Source organism: Mobula birostris, chromosome 2, assembly GCF_030028105.1.
Source record: "Mobula birostris isolate sMobBir1 chromosome 2, sMobBir1.hap1, whole genome shotgun sequence".
NCBI classification, from domain to species: Eukaryota; Metazoa; Chordata; class Chondrichthyes; order Myliobatiformes; family Myliobatidae; genus Mobula; species Mobula birostris.
The window spans coordinates 110,797,294-110,812,098 of record NC_092371.1 but is presented as its reverse complement, the minus strand read 5'-3'; the positions used below and the strand labels follow the sequence as shown (position 1 = coordinate 110,812,098).

At 40.1% G+C, this 14,805-nt stretch overlaps 1 protein-coding gene across 1 annotated transcript in view; it reads left to right on the top strand.

The window, feature by feature from the left end:
- sec63 (SEC63 homolog, protein translocation regulator) overlaps positions 1-14,805 on the top strand; it is a 107,088-nt gene that overhangs the window by 76,216 nt on the left and 16,067 nt on the right. Inside the window, exons 14-17 of the mRNA XM_072246140.1 lie at positions 1,474-1,556; positions 1,732-1,797; positions 4,091-4,282; positions 11,525-11,671. Of these exons, the coding sequence (XP_072102241.1) occupies positions 1,474-1,556; positions 1,732-1,797; positions 4,091-4,282; positions 11,525-11,671 (488 nt within the window). The remainder of the gene's footprint in view (positions 1-1,473; positions 1,557-1,731; positions 1,798-4,090; positions 4,283-11,524; positions 11,672-14,805) is intronic.

Sequence of the window (14,805 nt, the reverse complement as noted above, 5' to 3'; positions counted from 1 at the left end):
TATAAATTAATGGTAATTGCTTCTTCGCTTTAGGCCATTTCGGCATGAAAGATTTCATAGGAACACTCTACCTTAGCAGGGGAAATACGGGACAAGGGCGGTCCCGTATGGGACAGACCAGTTTAGCCCAATATACGGGATGTCCCGGCTAATACGGGACAGTTGGCAACCCTATGTTCAAGTTCACCAGTGCATGACAGGGAATGAGGAAAGGTGCAGCTGACTCATATTGTTTCATATCGCCAAATCATATCATTTCCTCGCAGCCCGGTGGTTGGGGACCACTGTATTAGAATACTAGGAAAGTCCAATGATGTATGATAGAGCAAGCTGATTGATACTTTTCAGTGTTGGAAAGCCTCATACAAAACTGATAATGTTTTGAGCATATATGGTTTCTATTGTGAACTTTTTATCCTGAAAAATGCATTTGTGTTTTTATCATAATTTTCCAGGTCAAATATGCTGAAGTTCCGACACTGACCAACAACTCTTGATCCAATTTAAGAGCATTTCTTCCAATATCACTTCAGCTTTCTCCTAAAGTGGGCTTTGATTAATGATGTTGGCAGTTTTTAATTGATTGTGATAGGCAGAGGGATGCAAAGTTCTAGGTTGTGCCAGTATCTTTCTCCCAGCACAAAATGTCTAATACTAGATGACTTGTGTTTAAGGTGAGGGGAGGAAAGTTCAAAGGAGATGTGCTGTGTGGGTGGCAAGGTAGCGTATTGGTTGGTGTAACACTATTGCAGTGCCAGAACACGGGTTCGTTCCCCGCTGCTGTCTATAAGGAGTTTGTCCATTCTCCCCATGACTGCGTGTTTTCTCTGGGTGCTCCAGTTTCTTCCCACATTTCGAGGACCTACAGATTAGTGAGCTAATTGGTTAAATGGGTGTCAAGGTGCAGGCTCTTTGAGCTAAAAAGGGCCTGTTAACTGTGCTGTACCTTTAAATCTAGGTTGACTATGTAAGAGTTGGCTGTCATTAGCAAATCAGTTCAGCACAACATCCTGGGCCAAAGGGACTGTTCCTGTGTTGTACTAGTCCATGTCTGGAACTTTCTGAGTGTTAGAATTGGAGTGAGGTTGCCCAATTGTATTTTCATGTGGAATTGCTATGCATACTGTGAGCAGACCTTATCGCAGCCTTTGCAAGGACAGCTGTGACATGGCAGAATTGAACATAATGGGAATCCTCATTTTATATTAGTATGCCCTTAAACACTTCATTGTAGCAATTAGAATGAATGTCATTTCAAACCATTGGATTTAATGAATGTCATTTTGAAAAGTTCTTGCATTCGGTTTGTAATCTCTGATATAATCAGTGAGTAGAGATCTAGTGAACGTTTAATCTTTCCCCAAGATCTGCTAATTTGAGTATTTTGTGAATTATGTTGCACAGAGAAGTGGTGTACAGATGGAGTGTTAAAGGAATAAATCAGAAATCACCCTTTGTTTTGTTCCTCCTCAGTTTTGGATGATGAAGACAGCAGCAATATTACTGCTGGATCAATTGTCACTGTCACCGTGACACTCAAGAGAGGAAATATGGCTGTAAGTACCAGTATTGAGAACGTCTTGCACTCTTCCCCAGCTCTTTCTGCAGAACTACTCCGTGATTCTCTAGTTTGCTCATCCCTACTCACCTGCTCTTCCCCTGCAACTGTTGTATTTTGAGTTTTGCGTTTTATGCTTTGTTCCAACTTTTTAAAAATCTGTTTTTTCAAAGGCCATCTTTGAAAAGGAACAAGAACATGGTGCATGTATAAATGAAGAACAGGATGCTGATGACATAGTAAGTTTAAGTGGTAAAATAAACTCAGTCCAATGTCTAGTAGGTGAAAACTAAAGTATTTACATTCATTATCTTTCAACTTTTTACATGTAGTTTTAATTCATCTGTTTCCTGTATTCTAACCTGCACTATTCTTTGGTGAATGCTTATTTTTATGAAAAGAGTTAAATCAAAAGAGTGCATTTGTAATTTGTGCTTCCACTCTCTTGAGCAAGCAATAATTTTAACTGTTTGCTCCATAGCTGCTCAGTACACTTTCAAATATTTGAAATTCTGAATAGCAGAACTTCACTTACAAGTATACACAATAACGTTGTGACCAGTTCTAACTTAACTGGCTTTGATTGCTGCTTTTGTAACTTTCCCGTCCTGCTAATTCTGTACCATCTGAAACTTAAATTCTTTTGAGATGAGTTATCTGTTTAAGTGCAGTATATGCATTTGTATGGCCCGAATCCTTTCCTTTTACCCCCTATCCACCCCCTCAATAGTTCTTTCTAATGAGATCTGTGTGCAGAAATTGCACAGAACTTTTATTCATCATTATAGAACCTGCTAATATCAGTGTTTTCTGTAAATAAGGGTTGTGCATCTATTTTGCATTTTTCATATCCAGATATATTTATTGTAGTCTTAAGAGTGCTGTTATGCTTCCATGTAACATACGTGCAATGTCAAATGTTATAGTAATGCTTAGGATTTTTCATGCTCACTTTTATGCTGAAGGCTGTGCTTAAATTTGCCATGAAATCACATCCACGCATCAGTAATCTGACTGTAATGCCTCCAGGGAGTAGGTATACTAATAAAGTAACAAGATTACAAATTACATCTTTTTTTTAAAAACAGAGGTACAAAATTTATAATGTTGCCAGTATAAGATTTCTATTACAATTGACTACTCTGTTAAAGTGATTTTTTTTAAAAAAAAAGACTGTCACACATAAGTTGCTGGAGGAACTGAGCAGGTCAGCCAGCATCTGTGTGTGGAGAAGAATAAACAGTCAACATTTTGAGCTGAGAAGCTTCATCAGAACTGGAAAGGGAGGGGGCAGAAGCCTCTACACTAAGAAGATGGTTGGGGGGGGGGTGCGGAATGGAGCTGGCAGGTGATAGGTGAAACTAGGTGAGGGAGAAGATGGTATTGGAGAAGGGGGATTGAAGTAAGAAGTTGAGAGGTGATAGATGGAATCTGATAGGAGAGGACAGTGGATCATGGGAGGAGGGAGGGGAGGAGAAGGGGTAAGAGAGTAGTCAGAATGGGGAATAGAGAAAGGGGTGGGGAAGAAGGAAAGTTAACAAAAGTTAGAGAAAACAAGGTTCATGCCATCAGGTTGGAGGCTACCCAGATAGAATGAGATGTTGCTCCTCCAACCTGAGTGTGGCTTCTTTGGAGTAGTAGAGGAGGCCACTGATCAACATGTTGAAATGGCTGACCATCAGCAAATCCAGTTTTTATGGCGAATGGGGCGAAGAAGGTACCTGACGAAGTAGGCCCCAATCTATTTCGGATCTCACAGATGTAAGGAGGCCACACTGGGGACAGAGGATGACTGTGACAGACTCTCAGGTGAAGTGTTGCCTCATCTGGAAGGACTGTTTTGGTTTCTGAATCGAGCTGTGGCCCCAATGAGGCCACACCTCATATTCTGACTGGGTAGCCTCCAACCAGATGGCATGAACACTGATTTCTCTAATTTCAGTTAACTTTCCTTCCTCTCTCTCTCTCTCTCTCTCTCTCTCTCTCTTCCCCCCCCCCCCTTCTCTATTCCCTTAGCACTATTCAGTGTAAGGGCCACTGTTGCACTTCTTCCCCTTGAAGGAGGGAGATCAGTGGGGAGGAATGAGTGGACAAGAAACTCAGCTTCTCGACCTTTGACTTTGGGGTTGGCTCTTTCAGAAAATGGAAAGAAAAAGTACTTAACTACTTTATTCCCATTCTAATAACTGCTTTACAAACCCAGACGTACCCTCGCTAAATGTCCTAGGGGATGTTCTTCCCCTGTATTCTCACATTTCTTTGCTTTTTTGTTTTTCTACTTTAAGATTGATTTGATAGGCTATTCCGAATGCATAAATATTCAGTGTTTTGTGGTATTCTTTTGCCCTTTTACAAAATAAATTAGGACAAACAGGAATTTAATTTCTGCGTCTTTAAATGATAAGATCAACTTATCAATACTCGGATTATGTTTGATTTTAGGGAAATGCTGGCATGCACTTAAAATTAATACATCATGCATTTAGCACGTTTAGTGTGATTTAATACCATTTCACATTTGTTTAACAACAGGGAACTGGTGGTGCAAAAAATAAAAAGAAAGTCTGGCAGAAGAATAAAGGAACCAAGAAACCACCTAAGTCCAAGAAAAAGAAACCAATCAAAAAGAAGGGAGCTGCTCAGCCAGCACAACAGCACCCAGTCGAGCAGCAGAAGCAGAAGCAGAAGCAGAGTCAAGCTAATGGCTCAGTTGTGGCAGGCAATGTATGACACACGTTTTTTTCTTCAAAGCTCTTAACACACCTGATCTGCCTGGTGATCTGAAGAGATTTCAATTTGAATGAATCCAGGTGCTGCACCTGGGCAATGGGGCCCTGACTATAGGTTAGATCTGATTCCATAATATCAGTGACTTTAGCACTGATTGGAGGCTGTCAGTGTGTGTCTTTATTTACTTCAGTAATCCCTTGAGTGGCACCCTATCTGAAACTTCCTATAAGTCTAAATGAGCTACGTCACCTTGCTGACTCTTGTGTGTTCTGCTAATTACAGGCAAATTTCAATAGGCTTGTCAAGCATGGATTCAATGTTATAAATCCCACTGACCCTGCCCAATCCTAGTATTTTCTAAGATCCCTGTTAACATTCATGTGCATACTAGTTCCTGGGTAATTTTTGTCGAGTTAAATCATTTATGTGAATATTTGGACTTTGGGTGATTGTTTAAAAAAACAGTTCTTTATTTGTACCAGGGCAGTGTGCATTTGGTGTAAAGGAAATAATGTTAGGCTGTTGTTGGAGTTTAAGAATATAGTTGCAATCTTTTATTGTCAGAAAATGACAATTCCTGCCTTTTATTGTTTCCTAATGTATTATCGTTTAAAGTTTCTATATCAGAGGATGAGAGGATTCTTCAGGATTTGACAGCACTGAAGACATTTCTCAAATGTTTCAAGCATAACATAAGTTTTTATACTTATATATTTAAAACCACTGAAAAAAAGTTTGACTGCAGGTTAGATCTGATCCCATATAATGGAATAGTTTGAGATTTGGGAGTTATAACTTCCAAAATATTAGTAGGTTCTGTTTCTCCTTATGGTCTGTGTCAGTGTCTGCTATCTAGCATAAGAATTCATTTTGTATTGATTGAATTCTAACCCATATATGGTACGAATTTTTTAAGAACTTGTGATCTCATTAATATTAGGGAACTATGGTTGCAAAAACAAAGTTGCTGGGGAATTCATGGGTCAGGTTGCATCTCTGGAGGTAAAGGGGGGTAGTCAGTGTTTTGGGTTGAGTGTGTTCAAGAAGAGAGCCAATATAGTGAGGTGTGAGGGCAGGATGAATCCAGGTGAGGAGTGGTTTTAGAGTAGATATTAATGGGTTTTTGGATCTTAAAGTGAAATGAAGGATATGGGGATAGTGCAGGGAAATGGTTTTAAGGTAGAAGGTCCACTATGTTTCTGATAAAGGGCAGAGCAGGCTTAATGGGCCACATGATTGGCCTACTGCTATTCTATTCTTATGCATGTTGATTTGAACCTTGAGCAGAAGGACCTCCAGGTGGCAGCATTGAGGTATTTCCAGAAGAACTTGGGCACTACTTTGAGATCAAGGATGTCTAAATTTTAAGAGCTCCAGGAGAGAAAGAAAACACTGCAGCATTGCCTAGTCCCTCCTTGCCACCTCTGCTTGCAAAGGGTCGTCTTTTCCTACCTAGGCAAGTTTAACACCATATTGCCCTGTTTTATTTATTTATTTAGTGATAAAGTACGAAGTAGGCCTTTTCGGCCCTTCAAGCCAAGCTGCCCCAGCAACCCCCAACAGCTCCAATTAATTCTAACCTAATCACGGGACAATTTACGATGATCAATTAATCTACCTGGTACATTTTTGGATTGTGGGAGGAAACCAGAGCACCTAGGGAAAACCCACACATTCCATGGGGAGAGTGTATAGACTGCCTGAGGATTTATCAGCAGTCCTTACAGATGGTGCTCTGAACTCCTATGCCCCAAGCTGTAGTTTTTTTTCCCAGAGACTGAGTAGATGTCCTTGACCTTATATGTGGCTACTGGGGTTGGGGCATACTAACCAAAGGGTGTACTAACTCCACAGGGGATGGTGCTGAGATAGCAGACTTAATGCTAAAGGAGAGCCTAATGGGTTAGTAAATTTGTAGATAATACAAAGATTAGTGTTGTGGATAGTGTAGAAGGCTGGCAAAGAATACTACAATGGAGTATAGGTCAATTACAGATATAAGTGGAGAAATGGCAGATGGAGTTTAACCTGGCCAAATGTTAAGTGTTGCACCTTGACAGGTCAAATGTAAGGAGACAGTGCACTGTTATTAGCAAGAGCCTTGAGTGTTACTGAGCTGAAGGATCTTGGAGTCCAAGTTCATAGCTCTCTATAAGTGGCTACTCAGGTTGATAGGTGGTTAAGAAGGCATATAACCCTTTGGCCTTTATTTGTTGAGCCATTGAGTTCAAAAGTCGAAGTTACAGCTTTATAAAACTCTAATTGGGTCACACCTGAAGTATTGCATATAGGTTTGGTCACTCCATTACAGAATGAATGTTGAGGCTTTGGAGAGGGTGCAGAAGGGGTGTACCAGATGTTGCCTTGATTAGAAGGCATGTGCTATAACAAGAGGTTGGACAAACTTCAGTTGTTTTCTCTGGGACAGCGGAGACTGAAGGGGGATGTGCTAGAAGCTTAAGATTATGAGAGGCATAGATAGATAAGACAGAATGTTTTTCCAAGGGTTGAAATGTCTACTACTAGAAGGCATGTACTTAAGGTGAGAGGGGGCAATTTTTTTTTTTTTTTAACACAGTGGTCGGTGCCTGGAATACGCTGCCTGGGGTGGTGATGGAGGCAGAAATATTGGAGAGTTTTAAGAGAGATTTAGATAGGCATATGAACATTAGATTAGACAAGATTATGAGGACACGCAGTCCTCTTTTATTGTCATTTAGTAATGTATGCGTTAAGAAATGATACAATATTCCTCCGGTGTGATATCACAAAAACACAGGACAGACCAAGACTGAAAGACTAACAAAAACCACATAATTAAAACATATGGTTACAACAGTGCAACAATACCATAACTTGATGAAGAACAGGCCACAGCACAATAAAAAAAAAGTTCAAAGTCTCTCGAATGTCCCACATCTCACGCAGACGGGAGAAGGAAGAAAACTCTCCCTGCTCTGCCCGACCACTGCTCGACTCTGAGTCATCTGAAAACTTTGAACCTCCGATCAGCCCTCCGACACTGAGTACCGAGCACCATCTCTATCTGAACGATTCAACCTCAGCCTCTGTCGCCAGCAGCAGGCAAAGCTGGGGATTCTGGGGCCTTCCCTCCGGAAGATTCTCGATCGCCCAGTAACAGCGGCATCGAACTGGCGTTTCAGAAATTTCTCCAGATGTTCCTCTGTGCTTTCACGTCTGTCTCCGTCAAATCAGAATTGTCCACGGCCCCTAATTAACAGAAACGATATCATTTCACTGGAGAGCTGCGCGCGCTGCATCATTCCGCCATCTTCTCCTCCCCTGTTCATGAGGAAAAGGAAGGATAAAGACAATTGTGTAGTCAGATGAGATTAATTTAGTTAGCCACTTTATTACTAATTGAATTAGTTTGGCACAACAATGTGGGCTGTACTGTTCTATGTTCCGTCTTCCATTATGTAGAGACGGTGTTCCTCTTCAATTTTGTCCTTCTAGATGGTGGTGTATCACCTCCTTGTTCTTTCAGCTGCTGTATCTCATTCAGAGCAGCAATGTCAGTGGCAAAATAGGTTCCCAAACTGACAAAGTGATGCTTGGGTCTGCTGCTGTTGAGACTAACTTATGTCCTTAAGTCCTAGTGTTTCAGCTCTTGAAAGTAAAATGATGGAATGGTAGTTGGCTGTGTGCACTTTCTTTAAAAATGGGGAAGCTGATGCATACCAGCTACCCCCGTGTACCGTAAATTCCGGTGTATAAGCGGAGAATTTGGTCCTAAAACTAGGGGGTCGGCTTATACAGAGGGTGCCAACTTTGGGAAAACGAATACACAGAAGACAGGTCGTATTTATTGGCTGCTTTTGAATCAAATACAAAAGAAAATACAAATGCTCATGAAATCTACGCAAAAGAAAAATCTACAAAACGCTGATTTCCAGACATCATCCATTCATTCCACTGTTGACGCATGAAGTCTTTGAATGGTTTGTTTAAACTCACATCTAGTGGCTGGAGCACGGACATCAAACCACCAGGGATGATTGCAGTGTCCGTATTTTCAGCTTTCAATGCTGCTTTTGTCTCACCTGCCAAGTGCACTTTGAACATGTCCCAGACAAGTAGCAACTATTCCTTCCTGAAACCTTTGGGACGTCGAATCCACACCTCTTTAACTCACTTCAAGCAACCCACTTCGTCCATCCAGCCGCATTCTTGAACATAAACAACAACACCCCGCGGGAATTTTTCTTTCTTTGGGAATGTTTACCTCTTAAAAATCACCATCGGTGGTAGTTTGGTCCCATCAACCATACACATTATCACGTCAGTAAAATGTTGCTTCTCGTGTCGTTGTTTTGACAAGGACTGTTTTCTCCCCCTTCTGATTGACAGTGCGGTTGCCAGCAAAATCAAAGAACATTGCTATCTCGTACATGTTACCAGTCAGTGAGAGTGGGTAAGAATGTGCCTTTCGATGCTTGATTACAAACGATTGGAAGGCCGTAATCTTATTCTTAAGGTCGCTCGGCAACTTCTGAGCAATCTTTGTTTTTTGTCCCAACACAAGATTACGTCTATTCATAAAGCGGGTGCACCAACTTTGAGTAGCTTTGAAATTTTCGCTGACCTCACGGTGTTTTTCAGCCCATTTCAACGCTTGAACTCGAATCATTTCTCTGGTAACAATGTATCCAGACCATCACTGGTGATTGATTCACCCACCCTAAAACTTTTTCTTCCAGTTCTGGCCACTGGCATGTTTTCTCGCGGTTTAGACATTTCGTCTTTGGCATTTCCCTCAGCGTGTCCTCTGCCTTTCTCCACTCTCTCACTTGTTTCTCATTTACACTAAACTTAGCAGCTGCAGAATTATTTGTTCCTTTAGCAAAATCAACAACCTTCAGCTTGAAGCCAGCATCATATTGCATTCGTTTTAATCTTTTGTACATGGTGGTCGCAAACTCAATACTGAGTACAGGTACTGATCCTGCCACCCCGTGTTATGTTTTAACGAGATTACAATGGATGCTAAATGGTTTCACAGAGGTTACATTTCAGAGGATTCTTTACCATTGGGAACCTAATCCAAAACTTCCCTCCCTGATTTATTTGTTAAGAATTCGCTTATAACGCTCTACAATGTGTAGGCCTATTTTCTTAGCAGGTACTGGTTCACAAAATTTGTAGGTTCCAGATCCGGCAAAGCTGAATACTGGCATATGGGATCTTGTGATCTTTCCTGGTTAAATCAAAAACCTCTACCAAAGGGGTCGGTTTATACAAAGGTAACATGAAAAAGTCACTTTTTTAACCTTAAAAATGGAGGGGTCAGCTTATACACTGGAATTTACGGTACTTGTATGTGCAAGGCATTGTTCCAGTGGCAAGTGATACTGAGATGAGGAGAAACTAAACTCTGCTGCTTCCATGTTAATGCTCAAATGTTGTAGCACAATGCAAAGGAGGCATTCAGCACAAAACACGCTGTCACTATTTTCTCACTTGGATGTGTACTTGCACTCTTCTTCATGCATGTGCACATAATTGACAGAGAATCTCAGATACAGATACATCTCCTTCACTTCTCCACCTCATCCACTTAGACATTTCATCCTTGGTCCTCCCTGATTTTTAAGTGGGGCCATTGCTCTACCTAGTCCTTCCAATTTCCCTTCAGTTCCGACTATCTTACCCCTCCAGGCACTCCTTATCCACGGCTATGCCTTGGCCACATCTGGAGTCTAGCTTGTGGTCACACATCAGCCTAGGCTCCTGGTTGCATTATGGTTCCCAGCTTCCATTTCTGATCAAGTTATAAACTTGGCCTTATTTCACACTCCTCCAGCCATACAACCAGCTTTGCTCCCAGCCCTGATTTATTACTGCTTTTGCATCATAAATTTTAAAAAGGTGAGAGGTCAAAAATTTTCCAACTTTAATCTATCCTTGGACAGAGTTAGTGTGAGCTAAAGGGTCTCTTACTCCAGTACTTGATTCAAAATTCCTGAAGTAATAATGCACTTTTGATAAATCCTGAGGCAGTTTGTCAAAGTTAAAGTCCTATATGTCATGCTCCCATTTAGGCAGTTTCTAATGTCACAGATGTCTTTTTTGCTTTTTTAGCTGTGTGGGTTTTGAGTGGCTGATGGAGACTATGGGTTCTGCAGACTGACACAGATGAGACAGTGAGTGCCTGATGATTCTGGTGCCTGCATGATTTGGGAGGTGCTGCTCCTCTGCTACAACAAACTCTTTTAGTTTGCTTATGATGCAAGTGAATTAAGATTTATCACCAGTGTGTAGGAGGTGTCTTCTAAGGTATATGAAATGATCTTTTATTTGGGATTTCATTGTGGGATGTTTGTTGAGAGAGCTGTGTTATCTAGTGAGGGCAGGTTGGTAGAAGACCTTTGTATTGTGAATGTTAAGTGTGAAGCATATACGTCACTGAATTAATGGTGAAGCTTAGCTTCATAATGTGCTGCTAAGCAAATGTCTGTAGGTTGTAGTGTGGTTCTGGATTAGAGGTATTGATGTTTGAAAGATTTCTTAACTCATTGTATGGATGAGGAATGTATGGTAGCAAATAAAAAGGAAAAGTGTTGAGGTGATTGCTCAGCTGCCATTGGGATTATTGTACTTTGAAAATTCAATCTGTTGTATATCCTTAGTTTAAGATTGCAGTTTGTATGCCATCAGATAACAAACATAAGATAGAGACGAATTTCTGCGCTTAGCCAAATTGAGAAGCATATCTTCTGAAGTTAAACACTTTCATGAGGTTTTAAAAAAAAAAGTGATTCTGCACACTGGAGTAGATGATCATGCTAATTGTGAATCTGGATAAATGAAATCCACAGTGTGATTTGGGCCACTGTAACTAAGGCCTTATCCCAAAATCCTGTAAGACTCAAGTCATATATTATTCTTCAGAACTAGTACATAAGCTAGTACTAGCACATAGTCAAAAAGAATGATTAAACAATGTTACCTATATTGCAAGTATATTGATATGGACAGAAATGTAAGGAGTGAGTAAAAAGAGCCAACCGGTCATCTCAGTCCAGTTTATTTAGCTGGACTGATATGACCAGATACATAAATTGCTTACTTGGTTGAAAAATTGAATATTTTAAACTTTCACCTTTCAGGTCAGGTGGTGTCAGATTTTGTTTTGTTTTTGTCTTTTCATATTATAAATTTGATTCTGTGTGGAATGGAAAGAATTAAGTATTTGCTTTGTCCAATATCACTTAGGATCCATCAAACCGAGAAGAGGATGAGGATGATTTATCAGATAAAGGGAGTGATTCTGAAGAAGAAACAACTAACAAAGATTCCCAGAGTGAAAAGGAAGATGACAGTGACAAAGAAGCAGAACACGAAGAAAAGGATGATGAAGCTGTAAGTCTATTTTTCTTTAAGAAGTAAAACCTAAGTATCTTAATTCTGCAATGGGGAAAAAAAAACTTCCATTTAGTATGAGAATGGTAACTCAAATTGAAATGGGTAGCTACCATTCCCATGCTGACAATTGCCGATTGCCATGATGAGGCCAAATTCAGGTTGAAGGAACAACACTTCATATTCCATCTGGATAGCCTCGAAGTCTAACCTCATAGCATGAACATAGATTACTCTAACTTGTGGTAATTTCCCCCCTCCTCTTTCTCTCTTTCTATTCCACTTTCTGATTACCCTCTCAACCTGTCTCTTCTCCTCCTCTGCCCATCACCTCCCTCTGGTTCCATTCCTCCCTTACTTTCTTTCCACGGTCCACTGTCCTCTTCTATCAGATTCCTCCTTCATGCTTTTATCTCTTCCATCTATGACCTCCCAGCTTTTTTTTACTTCATACTCCCTCCTCTGTCCACCACGTTAAACCTCACATGGTCTCAGCTATCTGCCAGCTTGTACTCCTTCCTCTCCCCCCATTTTATTCTGGGTTCCACCCCTATCATTTCTAGTCCTGATGAAAGATCTCGACTCGAAGTGTCGATTGTTAATTTTCCTCCTTGGATGCTTCCTGAGTTAATACGTTTCTGTAGTATCTTGTCTATTGCTCAAGATTTCCAGCAGCTGCAGAATCTTTTGTTAATGAATAAACTATTATTATTATTTCATTGGTTTATTATAATTTAGTTTGCATTGTCTCAATTGTGACTGGTGCCTTAATGGCAATAAATACTGTTGGGTGTCACGGTAGCATAGCAGTTAGTGTAACATTATTGCAGCTTGGGGTGTTCTGCAGTTTGGAGTTCATTTCTGGTGTCGTCTGTAAGGAGTTTGTACGCTCTCCGGTGACTGTGTGGGTTCCTCTGGGTGCTGTGGTTTCCTCTCTCATGCCAAAGGCATACCGGTTAGTAGGTTAACTGGTCATTGTTAATCGTCCTGTGATGAAGCTAGTGTTAAGTAGGTGGATACTGGATGGTTCAGCTTGTTGGGCCAGAAGGGGTTGTTCCGTGCTGTATCTCTAAATTTAAAGAAATAGATTTGCACGAAATTAGTTAAAAGGCAATAACCTGAATTGTTCTATCTCTTATTGAAAATCTTCCCAGATGCATTTGGAAATATTATCTTATTCTGATGTTACAGGAGACCATTCAGTTTATTTATTAGCATTTCCATCTCACTATACTCCCACGTATCCATCTACCTCAGCCCAACACCTGCCACCTTCATACACTAGGGATAAATCACAGTAGCTAATGAATCTACCATGCATTTAGAGGATGATATAATTGGATTTCCTAAAAAGATTAAATAGTTTGATAGGGTATAGACAGAGCAATTGTATATTATGAATACAAATGCATGGTTCAGGTGGACAGTGTAAGGAAAGCTTTTAGTATGGTCTTCATAAGTTAGAACATTGAGTATAGAAATTGGGATGTTATGTCACAGCTGTACAAGATTTTGGTGAGGCTGCTTTTGAAATAAGTGTTCAGTTTGGTCATCTTGTTATATAAGAGATGCCATTTAAGCTAGAAAGAGTGCATAGGGGATTTTCAGAGATGTTGCCAGGATTCAAGGGACTAAGTTTTGAAGAGAGGTTGAGCAGACTTGGTCTTTTTCCAATTGAAGAGTAGAAGAATGAGGAGTGATCTTGTGGAGTTGGATAAAATTATGAGAGGCATACTTTGGGTGAAAGCAGTTTTTCCCCCCAGGGTTGAGGAATCAGGAATGAGAGAGCATTCAATGTGAGATGGGTGCAATATAATAGGAACTTGATAGGTAATTTTTTTTCTACTGAGTGGTCAGTATATGGAAGTATTTGAGACAATTACATTAACACTCAAAATATATTTGAACTGCTACATGAGTAGGAAAGGAGGAATATGGGGCAAATACAGACAAATAGGACTAGTTGGGCCAAAGGACCCGTTTGCGTGCTGTATGACACCCCTTTCTCAAAGCCAAATGGATGAATTAGTTTCTCACTGTCAGTTGTTACAGTATAACTGAACATCCCCAAGCGTATTTATATGGTAATGTACTCAATTGCAATTTGAAATCTTTTCTCCATTCCTGTAAAGTGCACTTAGACTAATCATGCTTTAACATAACAAAAAATATTGCATAACGTATTTAAGTACAAATAGCAAAATTAAAGATGTGAATAGATATACAAGTTAATGCCTGTAAAAGGAAAAAATATGGATAACAAAAGTTGTCCCTTTTCATAGTATAGCCAGTTTGTAACTAGGAACTTAACAATTTGAAGAGATTTTATGAGTAAAGTTCTGAAAGATCATTGTGAGTCAGTCCTTTTTCACTGTTCTTATTAAGAGTTTTCTTGCCAAAATTTCCATTTTTTTAAAACTTTTGAAGTTTAGCAGAGCATAATAGGCAGCTCTAATCTTGCAATTTCTAGCCCATTTTAGAGATTATTCAACATATAGAAGCGACTGAACTTTTTCAGTAATCTGAGCTGGTGTAAGCACTGTTTGAGCTGGTGGTTGGGAAGAAATTTTATTTAAGCAGTGAAAATAATGTAGCATGTAATTTTCAAATGCCAGTTTTACTTGACAACTTGATCTGAAATTCTGCCAAGTATTTTTACATCTGAAGTAACTGAACAGCTTTCCTTAGTCTGAAGATTTTTCGCTAATAATGAAGCTAAGTTTGCAAAAGACTTGAACTCCACAGACAACTGCAGTTACCGATTTCAGCATGTCACCTTTAAGCTTCAACTTCATGTTCGAATTAGTTCATTTACACAATAACTCCTGTGAAGTTTGACAGAAGTTCCATGTACTTTTAAGACCATAAGACACAGGAGCAGGAAGAATCAGGCCATTTAGTCCATCGAGTCTGTTCCATTGCTCCATCATGACTGATTTATTTTCCCCCCTCAACCCAATTTTCCTGCGTTTTCTCCATACTCTGACTAATCGCAAACCAATCAACCTCTGCTTTAAATATACTCAATGACTCGGCCTCCACAGCCTTCTGTGGCAATGAATTCCAGAGATTCACCACCTAAAAAAATTCCTCCTCACCTCTGTTCTAAGTGGAAGTTCCTCTATTCTGAGGTT